This window comes from Battus philenor, unplaced genomic scaffold, assembly GCF_028537555.1.
Source record: "Battus philenor isolate CCGP_79_NKW_IND1 unplaced genomic scaffold, ilBatPhil1.0.hap1 SCAF_1, whole genome shotgun sequence".
Lineage (NCBI taxonomy): Eukaryota > Metazoa > Arthropoda > Insecta > Lepidoptera > Papilionidae > Battus > Battus philenor.
The window spans coordinates 7232824-7248232 of record NW_027181661.1 but is presented as its reverse complement, the minus strand read 5'-3'; the positions used below and the strand labels follow the sequence as shown (position 1 = coordinate 7248232).

The 15409-nt window shown below is 36.3% G+C and overlaps 1 protein-coding gene across 1 annotated transcript in view; it reads right to left on the bottom strand.

The window, feature by feature from the left end:
- Nucleotides 1-10137, bottom strand: part of Imp (IGF-II mRNA-binding protein) — a 40159-nt gene extending 30022 nt beyond the window's left edge. The window contains exon 1 of the mRNA XM_068764035.1: nucleotides 9967-10137. Within this exon, the coding sequence (XP_068620136.1) occupies nucleotides 9967-10037 (71 nt within the window). The 5' untranslated portion in view covers nucleotides 10038-10137. The remainder of the gene's footprint in view (nucleotides 1-9966) is intronic.
- Between the last annotated feature and the right edge of the window lie 5272 nt (nucleotides 10138-15409).

Genomic DNA, 15409 nt, shown 5'->3' with positions numbered 1-15409 from the left:
TTTTTAATATTTCCTCTGATCGTCGCGTTATAAAATCTGCTCGTCCCTTCATTTTCTGTTCTCGTTAATGTCTACATATATCTACGTAAATCTTATCTAAAAAATTCTTAACCTTTAAGGCATATACAAACATTTGAGAACTATTTCTCATGGGAATAAATGCGATAACGAACATGTTACTGTTGTAATAATATGAATCTGTATATCGTGTGATACAGGATCAACCACGCACATTTCTTCGAAATCGGTGTAGAAAAAAATCCGATGCAACAATCAGCATTGCTTGCGTCGAGTAAGTTTACATATAATGTCAGCACTATTAATGCAGTTCTTATAACGATAACGCCCATGTGCAGCCGAAGCGTAATAACAACTTGCCGAGCACAAACTTGCTCTAGAATAATACTTCTATTACATTCGAGAATACTGCCTGGCATCACAACTACCTAATTGGGATATAATAATTAGTTGTCACAACAACAACGTAATAAGCATCTCAAATTTGATAGAATTAACACTGTATAACACAAAACACTATTTTTTTCACTATTTTTTATTTATTTTCAAACTTCAAAATATAGACTTAACACGTAATGACATTCATTAACCGGGTTCATTAAATTCAAAAAATTCCTTGAGACTATTCCAATGCTCCCAGGACATATAATTATTTCCATAGAGTTCTATATGAACTGTAGTTCTCTTCAACAATTAATAAAAAAATTTAAGAAGAATGTAATCCCAATCAGTCACTTACCATTATTTCAGCAGTCGGATGTCCATTGCATGGGCATGCGGGCATAGGACTCCCCCGTATACAAATCTGAGTTAGGTTGATTAGTATTAGATTCAAAATTTTAAGACGATTAGCAACGTAATACTCTTTAACGTCAATTTATAAAACTTTTAATTCCGGATTACTCAATTATTATTATTCAATATGCATTATCTTTTACGTTTTAAATGAAACTATTTAATTCAACTAAAATCTAGTTATTGGAAAAGTTTTGACCAGATTGGCGAAAGTTCAGTAATATTTAAAATAAAAAACTGAGCTATTACGTAGACTGGAGAAAGAGACAAATAAACCATTCATGTATGCATAATGTTTAAGCGTTATCTGGTTTTCAATTATTTTCTTTGTTAAGTCCAAGGTCAGAGAAAAAGGTAGAGGTGAAAAAATATCCTGCGAGGAAAGACTAAGGTCTTTTTGAATGCTGCGATGAATTACAATTATGGCGGTTACTTCACAGGGCACCTTCAACTGACTAGAAAGGAATTGAATTCAATATTAATTAAAATACAGCAAACCATCCGTCTGGGACCATAAATAAATAATTATATTAAAAGGGACAGGCCTATACAGGCGAGGATGGAAAACATCTTCGAGATTGTCAGGGCGGAGTTTTGCAGCACGTGGCGGCAACTTTACGCCGAGTACAAGGGGCGCAAGAAGTAAAGGGGGCTAAGGGAAAAAGGGAGGATGGGGGGGGGGCTTAGTGAGACACCGGTGAAAGTGCGCGTGCGCAGCGCGTGCTCCGCGCTCGACCGACCGGCTCTCGTCACTAGTCCCAGCTGCATTTTCGTAATCGCAAAACCATTTATATCTTTTGTAAAGCATCCCCAGAATTAAATGTATCACCACAAAAAACCCTGTCATCTAGATTTATATAAAACAGTAGGTCTTGTACACAGCATGAAAGATTTAAAGTTGCAAAGAAAATTAGTTTATAATGAATAATCCACATTTAGAGACGCGGTTACGCGGTACTTACATGCGGGCTCGAAAAGTTAGGAGGAAATTGATAAGAAATCAATTTTACAGACAAAGACTTTGGAAGTCCATTAACTAGCTTGGACTGCTTTAGTCTTAACTTTACCAATTAGCACCATCGATTCTTAAGTAAAACAACGACCAGGTTCTGAAAAAGCAACAAATCTACAAGCAATTTTTGAGTCGCTTTATAACCTTCTTAAATTAAACCCAGCATCAGTAGTAGATTCAATTTTACCTTTCTCATAACCAATACTTTCTGAAACTAAGTTTTTTGAAGTACAAAAATTAAAGAAGTAAGTTCTAATAATTATAATAATATTCTAATAGTTCTAATAATTTTCAAAATAACCCCTATGCATATCTTACTTACAATAGATTTTTTGTAACATCATTGTAGGAAACAGTGAGCCTCTTACCGGTATTTTCTACCGCCACCAGTGGTTGGTGGTGCATAGTCGATACTAAATGGACTTTTATCGCCCCAAAGATAAAAGTTTATCGTGACTTTGTTGTCGAGTCAGAAACTTAAAAATTATACAACAAAATATTCATAACGCTAAAACGAAACTGGTTGGTACCAATTAGCGAAAATAAATCAATATGTAATAATCATATGTAATGAGAGAATAATTAAATTGTTTTTAAATATTCTTAATTGCTGGACAGATAACTTATTGCTACCCGCTCATTCATATTAAACATATGTATGTACACTCTTTTCCTTTAAGGTATTAGTGAAGAGAGTTATACTATTAGTTTGTCAGCATCATTGTTATTTGTTACATTATATTTATTGCAAAATATTGCTTGTCTGTCGGCATTTATGGCGCCATGGAGTAGGGCCAGAACTTTGGAAGTGCTTTCCCACGATATTTTCGGCACAGGTTGCTACACATGTTATCGGGTTGCGACACCGCCTGGATTTTAAAATGCTTAGACTGCCACTCAATGAAGTGACAAAACACGTGATGGCCCTTAAAATGGGATTTGACTTTTCACTCTAAACGAGCCAAACTGCGGCTCGATCAGTTGCCGATCTCAGATTATCGGAAGAATTTATAGAGCCCTCGTTAATACCAATTCGGAGAATTTTGTTGTCATATAGAAACCGGAGTTATAGATGGGAACATGTGGCGATAAAAGCCCCAGCAACGCTTCTTGGGCAAAAATAGAGAATACTCTCCAAGTGGCACGTAGCGGATACATACCACATAACGGTGTGGTGGAGGAAAGATCTACGCCGGCGTGGACATCGTGCCATTTCATTATAAAGCTATTGGTTTGGAGCTAACTTTAGTCTCTAGCAGTTGTTTCGCTTGAATCTGCAAGTAAGGATGTGGTTGGCATTAAAACGGCAGGATCAAAGTAACGTGGTGTATTTTGTTGGGTATGGCAAAGGATGTATATGAAGGTTTTTATTATACATGTAATAGCTGAGCCCTCAAGGGATGAACACTAGCCCTTTTCAGAGAATCACCAACTTATCGACATCTGAGTTCACCCAAACAACTGTATAGATCATTACTGAGAAGTTTCATTATACAACGAAATGTGTAATATTTTATCTCTGGGTGCCACATTTTTGGTGGTTGATTGGGAATGTTTCACTTCCGGAACTAGAGCCTAAGACTAGAGAGTCGAGTTCCCTGCATATTTAACGGGACAAAAATTGTTGACCCTACATGGAAAGAAAAAATCGAAGATAAGGAGAAAAGTTTTTTCAGAACAAGAAATTTATTGATGGATCGTTAAAAAAAAGCATCAACAGCACTGAATAAGATCACACTTTCGTCACTGCTGGGATTTCGTCATATGTTAAACAATATATAATACCATGTTTCCTATAAATTTCTGCAAATGCTTTAACACTGATTGATTTATGGAACGAATATAATAAATTACACTTCATGTGTTTTAACATAAAATACAGTTTTATAAATGAACCAAAAAATTTACAATCATGAAATTTTAAATGAGGACATCTCTGCTTGATGCATACTGACAAAGAATTAATACAATCATAGATGACAACGCTCAACCGTCCACTGATGCACGACGCATTCAATACAGAGTCATTCCCTACGCAGTTCTTAGGATTCCAAGCGACATGCAATTTGACATTAAGCGGTTACAATTTTCAATGTAGCTCGCATTTGGAATGGCGTTAAAAACTTTGAGAGTCGCCGTGTGTTTGTGGCATAAATCTTAAGAATCAATGTTTTTCACAAAGCCAATTATACGTCCTGTGTTCCATGTTGGGTATCCCATCTGCAATATTTTTAACACGAAGCATAAACATTATTTAAAAAAAAAATATGTTTTTTTGATTTCTTTACGACCGAATTGCTTATTCATACGGATAGTACGGCGTTGGGTTGGCTTTAATAAAAACAAAGTTTTAGCAACAAGAGGCTTTTATTATCAAGAATATCAAAGATTTGTGCTGTCTTATGTGTAAGGTAGTTTTTTTGGACAAAAGTAATACGTAAACTTTTAAACTGATTAAATCGTATAACGGTTTTTATAACTGCGAATTTAAATAATCGTGTATTGTGAGGCGAAATTATTCCAGTCTCAAAGATACAGAGCCCCATCTACCACATTTGAACGACACCCAACGACATCAATTAGGTTGTTCTAAAACATTCAGCCACTCACGTGTGTATACTGACGTCGCTATCGTGGACAGTTCACGTGTTTGCTGAATTTTTTCATAAATTTCAAGGCAATAATTAATGAGTAACGCAATGCACTTGAAGAGGTGTGTAGAAGGAGTATGAGGAAATTTTGTAAGGGTTAAAGTATTAAAGAAACAAACATGAACGTATAGATTCATATTTGTAATAACAATTGGAACATTCCATAAAATCTGTCATAACACAAAACCTTAAAGTCATGATTGAATACCCACATTTGTTTATATTTCTCCGACTTTAGGTATTTTCTAACCCAGGTTCAGTCATTTATAATTATGTTCGGAAAGTCCCCATGCGCATAAACAAAGGTGCGCACTCAATACAAGCAAAAAAACCGCTTAAAGAACACAAGTACAAAAGATAGTAAGTTAATTACTGTTAATTGATAAGCTAATTGCGACAAACTTTAGAATGGTGTAAGGGGGCTGCGATTATTATTTTAACTAAAATTTAGGGCGAAATGCTGATAATAACGTGGGCGCTTGCTTTTTGTATGCACACACTCGTCGCCCTTCACTTGAAATCAAGCTACACTTCAAAATTTGACAAAATTGGACACGTGTGTAGAGGTTAGCGTAGAGTTAGTATTTAAGGCCATTTTTAATGCAACCCGCATAAAAGTATGTAGTGCTGTGTCTTTTATACCTATTAATGGTACTCGAGTGTTAATGATGAAATTTGCAACTTCGCTGCCATCAGCGCCATCAAGCAGTCGCGGTTGCAAATGATTACACTACAGGAATAAAACAAATCCGCAAAATGCTAATTGTAACCTCTCGCTAGGCTAGTGTGCAGTAGTAATATAAACAGCATCGTCACTTGAATATTAAAGAATCAGTTTACTAAAATGTGTAAAATGAAATAGTGCCTAATACCTATTGCCTAAGGAAAAATCTCTCGCCACTTCTCGCCTCCGGCTTTGCCTGTTCTAATCAATCATTATCTACGCAGCAACGGATTGATGTGCACATATTGTACAAATAAATATCATCTCAGGCTAATTTTAATTAATAAATATAGTTTTTCATTTCTGCCATTAAGGGATATATTGGACCTCTTTGGAATATGCTGCAATGTTGTCACGTGTGCAAACATTTTGCGAAATATTGTATACATTTTCGCTATTTCAAAAAATGTAAAATACTATTTTTGCGATATGTTGGTAAACAGGCTTATAATATTAACATTTTAAAAAGTAAACCAATGCAGGCACACACACACACAAGAATGTCCAAAAGTTACTGATTTTCTAATGAAAACTTCTGCAATTTTTATATGGGAGTAAGCCAGATAGATTTTTGTTCAAGTTCGTTGTAAATATTGCTCATATTTATTTACGAATTGCACGTAATATAGTCGGATCAGTTTATATAGTGTATTCCTCCGCCAAATTTCTCTCAATTATCTATCTCGTAAAACATACCATGTACGGTAAACCCCCCAGTTGAACGGCGTGGAGTCGAATTATAAAGAGCGTTCCCACGTCCACGTCAAAGTAGTAACAGCAGCCGCAGTTGCGGGCGGGCGCGGGCCCCGCGAACAATACAAAGCCGGGCGGTAAAGGCGCGCGATGCAACAGGTCCTCCCGGCCCTCGGCGCCTGTTAGTTACTATTTTTTTATAGCATAGTCTCCTAACGAGCTGCGTCATCGTCTAATCATATGCCAAAAATATAATCGTATACTTTTAATAAGATGTTCCTTTTCTACTACAAATTGAAGGGAATTTAATATGTTGTACGAAATATTTGATATTGTTGGATGCAGGCCACACGCACACACTACTTCGAACCGATTCTTTCAAAAATCTACGCAGGTGGACTATGTCCACTCCTGTAGTGGACGTCTTACGCGTCTTTTTGGCTTAAATGCTGAATGATGGTGAAGAAATACTTAAAGTGCGAAAAATAATTCCATCAGTCTACCATTAAGATGCGAACTACATTAAGTGATACAATATAACAAGCGACCAAGACACATCCAACAATACAGTTTTACCATTTAATGGCGGCAATAGAGAGATTGGCTTATATAATAATCACTGATTGTCAATTTAGCTCTTTATCTATGTAAGGAAAACATTTGGTATGAGTAGATGCACACAAAAACTTAGTTTATGGATTTTGATCTTTTTATTAACCACTGCGAATTTTATTTTAATTATAATTAAAGACAATCAATTAATGAAAGGCAGTTGGAGTAATTTTTGATAATCATCACTTTGTAGCTCTTCTGTTTTATTACATTACTATAGCGCGCAAGCTGACTTCATGCAAAAGGCTTTTGAATAGCACCATTTTAGGTTAAGACTAACTTAATCTTTTAAACTGGACTTTGTTTCATCAGAATTTTTATATTAGTTTTCTCTTTAACCTTAAGGAAAGGTTTTATCGTTTATTTTAATCTAGAATCTATGTTAATTCCTAAAGAAAAATCAAAAGCTTTGGTAAAGACGCTTAATAAGTATGTAAATCAAAATTCTTTCAAAGAAAGGTTTTCGGTAATGGTATTACATATATATTCTGTGATGAAAAAGGATATTTTATAGTGATCGCAAAAACACAACGATGTCTTTACAACACATCGCTAAATGTATTCGTGTGATATTTCCAGACTGGTAAACAGATGGTTGGAGCTAGTTGAATTGAACAGCTAAATTCCTATATCATAACAACATAACCACTAAACATTTTAGTGCCCGTATAAAAATTATTCAAAGTTTTTCTGATTTTTAGGGTGACTGATTGTAGGAATAAAAGCTTAAAATGGATGAATGTATATAGCTTATTGCGTTTATTATATTTAATGTAACATATTTCAAAGCAATCACATTGAACTAATTTTTCGTTACATTGATTTAATTTTCCACTGAAATACGAGTAATTATTTAAAAGTATATTACATATGAAAATTATTTCTAATCGAATAATTTATTATTTTTGAGAGCGCGGATTTTTAAGTAGGATGTGCCCACATATATTAATTGACAACAAATGACCTGTGTATTTAACACTTCAAAAGTTTTACATCTATAACGAAACTGCCTATACATCACACCCTAGAATGCTTCTGTTCCTGTTTATACCCTACAAAACAGACTTATCTTTACTTAAGCATTTTGAGATAAAATTCTACTTATTACTAACTAATAAAACAACTGAAAATATTTAAAAGAACATAAAAACATCCAATGAAATGGAATCAGAAATGTATTTTTGAAATCCAGATAACGCGATGTAATAACATTAAGTTATTTATTACTCCTAAATCTAAATATTTGGCTAGAAATGGTCATGACGATGAAGTTACGGATAAAAGACGGGATGCATGTGTATTATCGTAAACAAGATTTTAATTTAAATGATTAAATCTATATACCTACGTTTTTGCCGTTTCATCAATAGGATTTGATGAATTGGATGGAGCAAAATCGCTTTATCTCGTTCCGTTGACCAGCTTTCACCGTTAAGCTTCCGGGTTACTAGCGCCGTTTTCTATATTAGATTTATCAGTACTGCATTTATTGCAAAAATTATTACATTTTTTACACAGATGTTCTTAAATATTACTTACAGGGTCTCGGCTCGGGCCGTTGCTCTGTTTTGACTTAATTGGGAAGCTGCCAAAACGTTCTTCAGCTCCGGGTTACTGTTCATAGATTAACTGGACGGCAAGGGCCCCCGAGGCTACGGCATGCCTTTAGCACTCATACCCGGAGGTGGCCCCGAAAGGGTCTTACTATTATAACTGGTAGTTATCTTAATTTCGGGAGTACTTCTACAGGCAACATAAAAACGGCGGTGGAAACTCCTGCAATTCTTAAGTCATTAATCAAGAATGCAGTTTGAGTGGCACGTAGCTAATCTAGAGTGGCCATATGATATGACCCGCCTCGATGATGGTTATTAATTTGATTGAAAGTTAAGTTCTTGAATCATCCGTGAAATTGAATGTCTCCAGTCGCTATAGGAAGGCAATACTTGAGTTTTACCTACAATTAGTGGTTTGGTATAGCCGACGAGCAGAAATGAAAACACTGGCATGTGATGTCGTTTTAAAAACTGCGGCAAGTTTGTAGGCCTGAGTATATATATATTATATATATCATATATAAAAACAGATTTTTTATATATGATCATAACGTTTCGCTACTACAATAAATTAATAAAACGTAAGCGTTCTCTATCAACCTATTTCACTGTACTCAGCAGCAGTACTTATGACACAAGCCGGTTAGTTGAATTCTAACATATTTTGCCCTATTTTGCGCAAGATTACTGGAACTACATTTCTACAGCCACAAATAAGAAGATTGAGAATGTCTTAGTACATTACGATATGATCGGAGTTTGTATTGTCCGTTGTTGTTGATTTTTGTTAATTATATTATAAATTATCTTGCCTGTGCGCGCTCGTTATAACATTCACAAAGGTGTACATTTTCACAGGCAAACATTATTTCGCTTGCGGTGTCTTGCAATATTCTTCTTCATTATAAGCGCTAAGGTCGGAGAAGCTGAGAATATTCCTTGGCGGATGGCGTCGGTGACGGACGTTAACTAATGGACGAGGCAATCTGTATTCTATAGTTGTTCACAGATACACACGGTTTTTTGTAGGTCTATAAATTATTTAATAATTTGTCAATAATCCTCTTAACCTTTTATAGCATTTTTCACGATAAAAACCTAATAAATAATTTCGTCGAATTTTTTTTGGTCAATTTAATATAGAACGGCTGGCTACAAAACATACATTTAAGGATTTTTATTTCAGCCATGTAATTGCCTTATGTAAATACTCATCTAGATAAAATATAATGTTTATACAGAAATTAGAAACAATTTTTTTTACATTTTCATATCAGCAACTACAACTATTTAATAATGTTTTTTCATAATTACATAATATACAAGATTCGCGAGTTTTATGCTGTTGTAGGTTTTCGTTAATTTTTTTTAAATAATCGCATTAAAAATGAATTCAGCGTGATTCTAATATTTACAGGTTATAGATCCGATAAGTGCAGGTGTTTATATAAGGCGGTGAAAAAAGGTTTTAAACCGGTCGCTAGGAATGTTTATCGCAGTCGCTGGCTTCGAGTAAACAAAGTGGGTAACCACCGCAGCGTTGCATGAGAGAAACGAACGTAACGCGCCCTGTTCCACTGTTTACAACTTATAGCATTTACAAACTCCCACGCACGGATAGAAATTTCTCAGATAAGCAAGTTGCGGTCCAAGAGCCCGCGCGCCGTCACAACTCGAGCGCAGTGCCGGGCCTCGTTCCTGCGTTACATGTGTGCGGCGCTACATTCGTAACCCGTTACGCGGGTGCAAGTATGTGTACGCAAGTCAACGCTCCAACGGTACTTGCGCCGAGTTGTAGGTTTGCGAATAAACAAAAGCTTCGGTTCAATTCCCAGCGATGTCCGCAGAAAGGAACTCTGCAACTGTAAAAAATATCGACAGCGTCGGCCGGTTTCGTGAACATACCTCTCGCCGTAGATTGGGGACTCCTGGCCCGAGGTCCCCGGAGACTCGTCCACGTCCATGGCAACATGCATATTCTCAGCGAAATACAGCTTGGAAACGTGACCTCGGCACCGAGGTGAAATCGCTACAAGAGATCAAGTCGCGCTTCGAGAGCGAACGATGCACACGCCGGCCCGGTGTCGGCAGTACTGTGAGCAGGATTCGCGAGCGACGCCCGTAGTCGGATGCCGAGCTGGCCCCCGCGCCCCGACGCCCGCGCGTCGCCAGGCAACGGCCGCACGTGGCCACCGGGCCCCCCGCCCTCGCGCAACCCATGGGACAACCATTGCTCCTTGTTCATATCTCTTAAAATACCATCGTAACGTCGCCTTTCTGACTACAACAACATATCATGTCATAGCTCTACGTAATTCGTTGTCACGTAGGTTTACCTCGAAAATGTTTGCGGCTCAAAATTATTTCATCTTGATTATTATTTTCCGAGTAAAAAACAATAATTCTTACACATTAATTCAATATTTTTCAAACAGATTAATGTACAGAGTCCATGTAAAGTATGTACAAGCAAAAATTGAGTTTTAATCTGTTGTAAAGCATTGTAATAGTGCCTCACGTTAATGTAATATACCGATTTCTTCATATGACAAATCTAAAAAATCAGTATTTTCAGATGTAAAGTAATTATTTACTGCTATTAGTTTGTTAATAGTATTTTATTCTAAGAATATTATTTTAAAAGAAAACTCATTGCAGAAACTTAATCTCGTCCTGTAATTTCATAACTGCACACTCGGCTTACTGACCTCAGTTAGTTAATCGTAGACGACTAAATTTAGAACTTACTGTTTGTAATTTTTACCCACAATTGTTAAACCAAATATTTAGTCATCGATTGAAATAGTACGAAATAACAGTTATTGTAAAGAGGGAGGGAATCGGAAACTTGCGGCGCTTAGGAAGTTTGTTGCGTGTCTTTAAAAGCATATGTTCATCATCATTTCAGCCGGAGAGTGTCTCTGTCGACTGCCGGACATTAGGCATTCTCTATAGAAAAGTGCAATGCAACATGATCCGATGGACGCGACCAGCCTTTTTCGACGTCCTTAAAACGGTCCTCAGGGCCCCAGCGTCCATCTGCCCTGCCAGCTTTTTGGCCTATCCACTGTCCTTGCTCCAATCGACTGTGCTATGTCGTGTATTCCCGTTCGTTTACATTTCTCCTCGTTTCTGATCCCTGATTGCGTAGATAAGTCCCGAGTATTGTCTTTTCTATGGTTCGTTGGGGTCTGTGTCGCTGAGCCTAGTCAATAATTGCACATAACTTTAGTTATTTTGTATAATCATTGATAAAATATCAATGATTATACAAAAATACAGATTATATAAATAAGGAGAGGATTTGTAAAAAAGTACCTTTTCCCGAGAAGACGACGAATATAAGATCTTGCGCGCACACAATAAATTGGTTCAGGCATCTTTTACGTAAAATAAATTTATGAATAACACTTCAAATAACAATATACTACAGTTATTGAGTGAGGGAGCACATTACGGTGTGATAACAGGATTAACCGACCGAAGGTTCGACCGAGATGCTCTCCGACTGTACAATCTTTTTGGAAAGAGACTTACCCGCCAAGTGTCCGAAGAATGTGTTGTTCAAGGGAGAAGCCGATCAAAATAGTGTTATCTTCCTAATTTTTACGCTATGTGTGGCGAAAATATTGTACTTTTATATATAATCATTAGTTACGATTCAGAAATTTATGGACATAATTTCGACCGCACACAAATTATAATGTATCGTTCTAATAATTTATTAAAAGTACCCAATCTAACCAACAATTAACAGAATAACATAAAGATAAACAGATAAATATGCATTTCTGAATCAGTTTCATAAAATTGATTCTGAAACGAATATTTATCTGATATTCAAGAAAAATGATTCGGGAGTTATTAATATGAGCGGTATATTCAGATACTACATGATAAATCGTTATATAGCAACTGAATACTGCATAACAGTGCGCACAGGCCAACAAATATTTTTATTTTAACAAATCCGTGCAAATTGGATTACTTTTAATTTTTCTAACATATTAGAGTGAATTATTCTACTTTCGCTGTATTGCTACATTCAGAAAAACAGGGAGGGATGTATCGCTCTTTTGTAATACAAAGCTTTAAAGCTTTTACACCATTGCCAATGGACCAGTGTAATGTGACCTCTCTGAAAAATGTTACGTAAATTTGTCTTTTTTATTATTTCTAATATAAGAAGAGCTAATAACTTCTGACAGTACAAAATTTAAAGTGACTCATAAATGAACAATAATTAATTTTATGATGTGTTCATCTCAGTTTTAAAAACCCTCGTTCTTTTTATATATTTAATATTTCTAAAACCATCGATTTTGGTTTAGGCTCAATTTATATTTACCATACAATAATTGACTACTTATAAGCTAATAAGCTGTTACATTAACCCTCTTAAGGTTTATACCTATAAAGAAACGGCCCGTGTATTATTGCTTTGTATATCATAATGCGCTGTCGTAAATCAATATTAGTTATTTACAGTTTGTAAGTGGATGTAACAAGAATAATTTACACATTTTTATTATATATATATATATATATATATATATATATGACATTTTACTATCGACGCTCTAATCGTAGTGAGCGCGCGCAATCGGCGCGTTTGCGTGCGAGCGATTCGAGAGCGGCGGGTGGCGAGGTGTCCCGACCGCATGCCAGGGCCTCCCGGTTTTTTTACCTGCGACCGTTCGCAGTTCAGGTAGCTGGCAACGGCCGCGCACAGCCTCTTATACGCTTTCATATACACATACGTTATGAATCATAATAACAAAACTATACTGTAAACCAAGACTATAGCAACAATATTTGTAACTTGCCAACTTATTTATTTTATTCATTGGGTAATTAAAAATCGTTGCAGCACTATGATATGTTTACGACATCTTCATTCGGATGGTTAAAATAGTCGATCTTTTTGACCTGGTCTAACTATGTTGCCCAAGTAGCATTTGCAGATTCCGATAATGCGAGGGCGGGCACAAGGCGCAGAGGGCGCCTAGCCTAAAACTGCCTGGAATATTTAGGTTTCGCGTGAAGCTCGAAAGCTCCTTCCCAGCTCTTAAATCGCTTAGTTGGGACGCTTCATAGAGTGCGTAGGCTCAAGGAGCCCGTAAACTTATTTTAGGATCGTTAGACGTTTAAGGTTCAACAACGCAGGTACTCCGCTTACAAGTTAGGTACAGACGAATGAAGAGGCAAGTCGTCTCGGAAGGCATTGCATGGAGGCCAACCGGTCGTATTGACCAGTAACAAAGTCTGGGATAGCAAAGTAATGTGATAGTTAAACCAAATCTATCATATCTGGGGGAACGCAGGAGAGAAAAGTCGGAATGAAATGCAAGATTGTGAATAGTAACAAATATTGTAAAGAAAGAAAAATTATAAAGAAAAAATTTAAGTCTAAATCATATAATTTTAGTGTAGGGTGTGAGCAAGGTGTCCAAAGCGGGGGCCATTACAAAAAAACTGGTCGTATTGGAAGTCTGTGGAGGTAGTCTGTGTCCAGCAGTGGACGTCTTTTGACTTAAATTAATAAATGATTATGATTATCTAAATCACAAACAATTTTCACGTTGTATTTTAACAAGTAAACATTTTTAAGAGCTCTAGCTTATTAATATAAAAACGTTTATAAGAGCAAAAAATATTTCTCTAAGTCTAGCTTTAAGATGTGAACTACACTTAACACTCGATCCAATCAAAAGAAAAGCTATTTAAATTTCATAATACATTAAAGAGTTCTTTAGAGCTTGTAAACAAACACCTATAGGAATGTTGATAAAAGTATTTTTCTAGATAATTTACTCGAACAGTTATTTATAATAGATTATTTCTTTCTACTTGATATATACTTTTGATATTCTTTTAAGACATTATTTAATTATAAAAGAAATTTAGTAGCATTATACAACAACCGTCGCGTACTATTTTATGCGAGGGAATTATTTGAAAATATTTTCACCGCATATCAGAATTTTTATCTTTTAGTTTGTTCAATAACATCTTATAAACAAAAGGTTATCTTTACCGACAGTTAAAACAAACTCGCTGGTCACATCCGTTGTGCAGCGACACGTGACATACTAATAAGCTATTAATGGTTACCACGTAAAGCTGTAATGTATATTAAAAATAAATTTTATTAAATTCAAATTCATAATATCTTTTACTTGCATATTTCTATGGTTAAATTTAACATTGTAAGTAGTAAGCTACCACTGGCTCGGAATGCTGATATGCTGAGAAGAGCCGGCCAGACGCTCGATAGTTGCTCTTTTCCAATGAAATTTCCCAAAGTTTGAATATTCATTATATATTAATATTCAGCGACTAAGTCTCACACATTTCGAATGTATATTTATTATACCGCTAAGCATTCACCCCGCTAAGCCCAACAAATTCTGCATTGTCTCCGTCAACATCCCATTGCTGTTAAGACTTCAAAATATTCGAGCTCTATGCAGTCGAGTGGCACTTCTACAAACTTTGAGAACTGCTTTCTCCGTAGTCAGGGAGAACGACGACGCGGTTCTCAGAAAGAGGTTGCTACGCAACCTTCAACCTCCACCTTGTGGGCGGTGGTCCTTGTTTTTATATCCCCCGTTAGGAGAAATGTATTTGAAATAAACGAATTTGATATTTATTCTGGGGTCACAGAATTTAATTTCGTTTGCCACTCCGCACAACATTGTAATAGCAAAGTATTTTTCACTTTTACTTTTCGCTAATGTTTTTAATTCTTTGTTTTCTGTTGTGCTCGATACTTTGTACTTTCAACAGCCATTAAGTTGATATTAAACAACTACATTTGTTAGTATAAGATTTGCTTTGCTTTAAAAAACTTAATATAAGCTTTGTAATATTTCATTGCAATATCTGGCACTAAAACGAGGTCTCCTCAGTTCAGGTCTTATTGGAAAGCTCGAACAGTCGCTCGATGAGCCATGCATGGTGTGGACAATTACTCGAGATTTGGAGATCGGTAGAGGAACGAAAATAACCGACACAGCCCAGCAGATTGACAAATTGAAGCGGCAGTAGACAGGACCTATAGCTACTGGCGCACTGATAGCTACTGGAGCCTTAAGGTTTTCGAGTTGTGACCACGAACTGGCAAGCGCAGTGTTGAGCGCCCTCACCCACAAGGCGGGCCAGTCGCCCCTTCGTTAAAGTTTCCGGAAGATTGCAAGATGCAGGCCACTTGTCTTTCTGGATAGCTCTCAAAGACATCCATTAAGACAGGTAAGAAAGAGATCCAAAAATTATCAAGTAAAGAAAAATAACTTCGTTTGAGACACTTCGTAGTCAGCGATGTTTGCCGAGCTTATGCTGCACTACA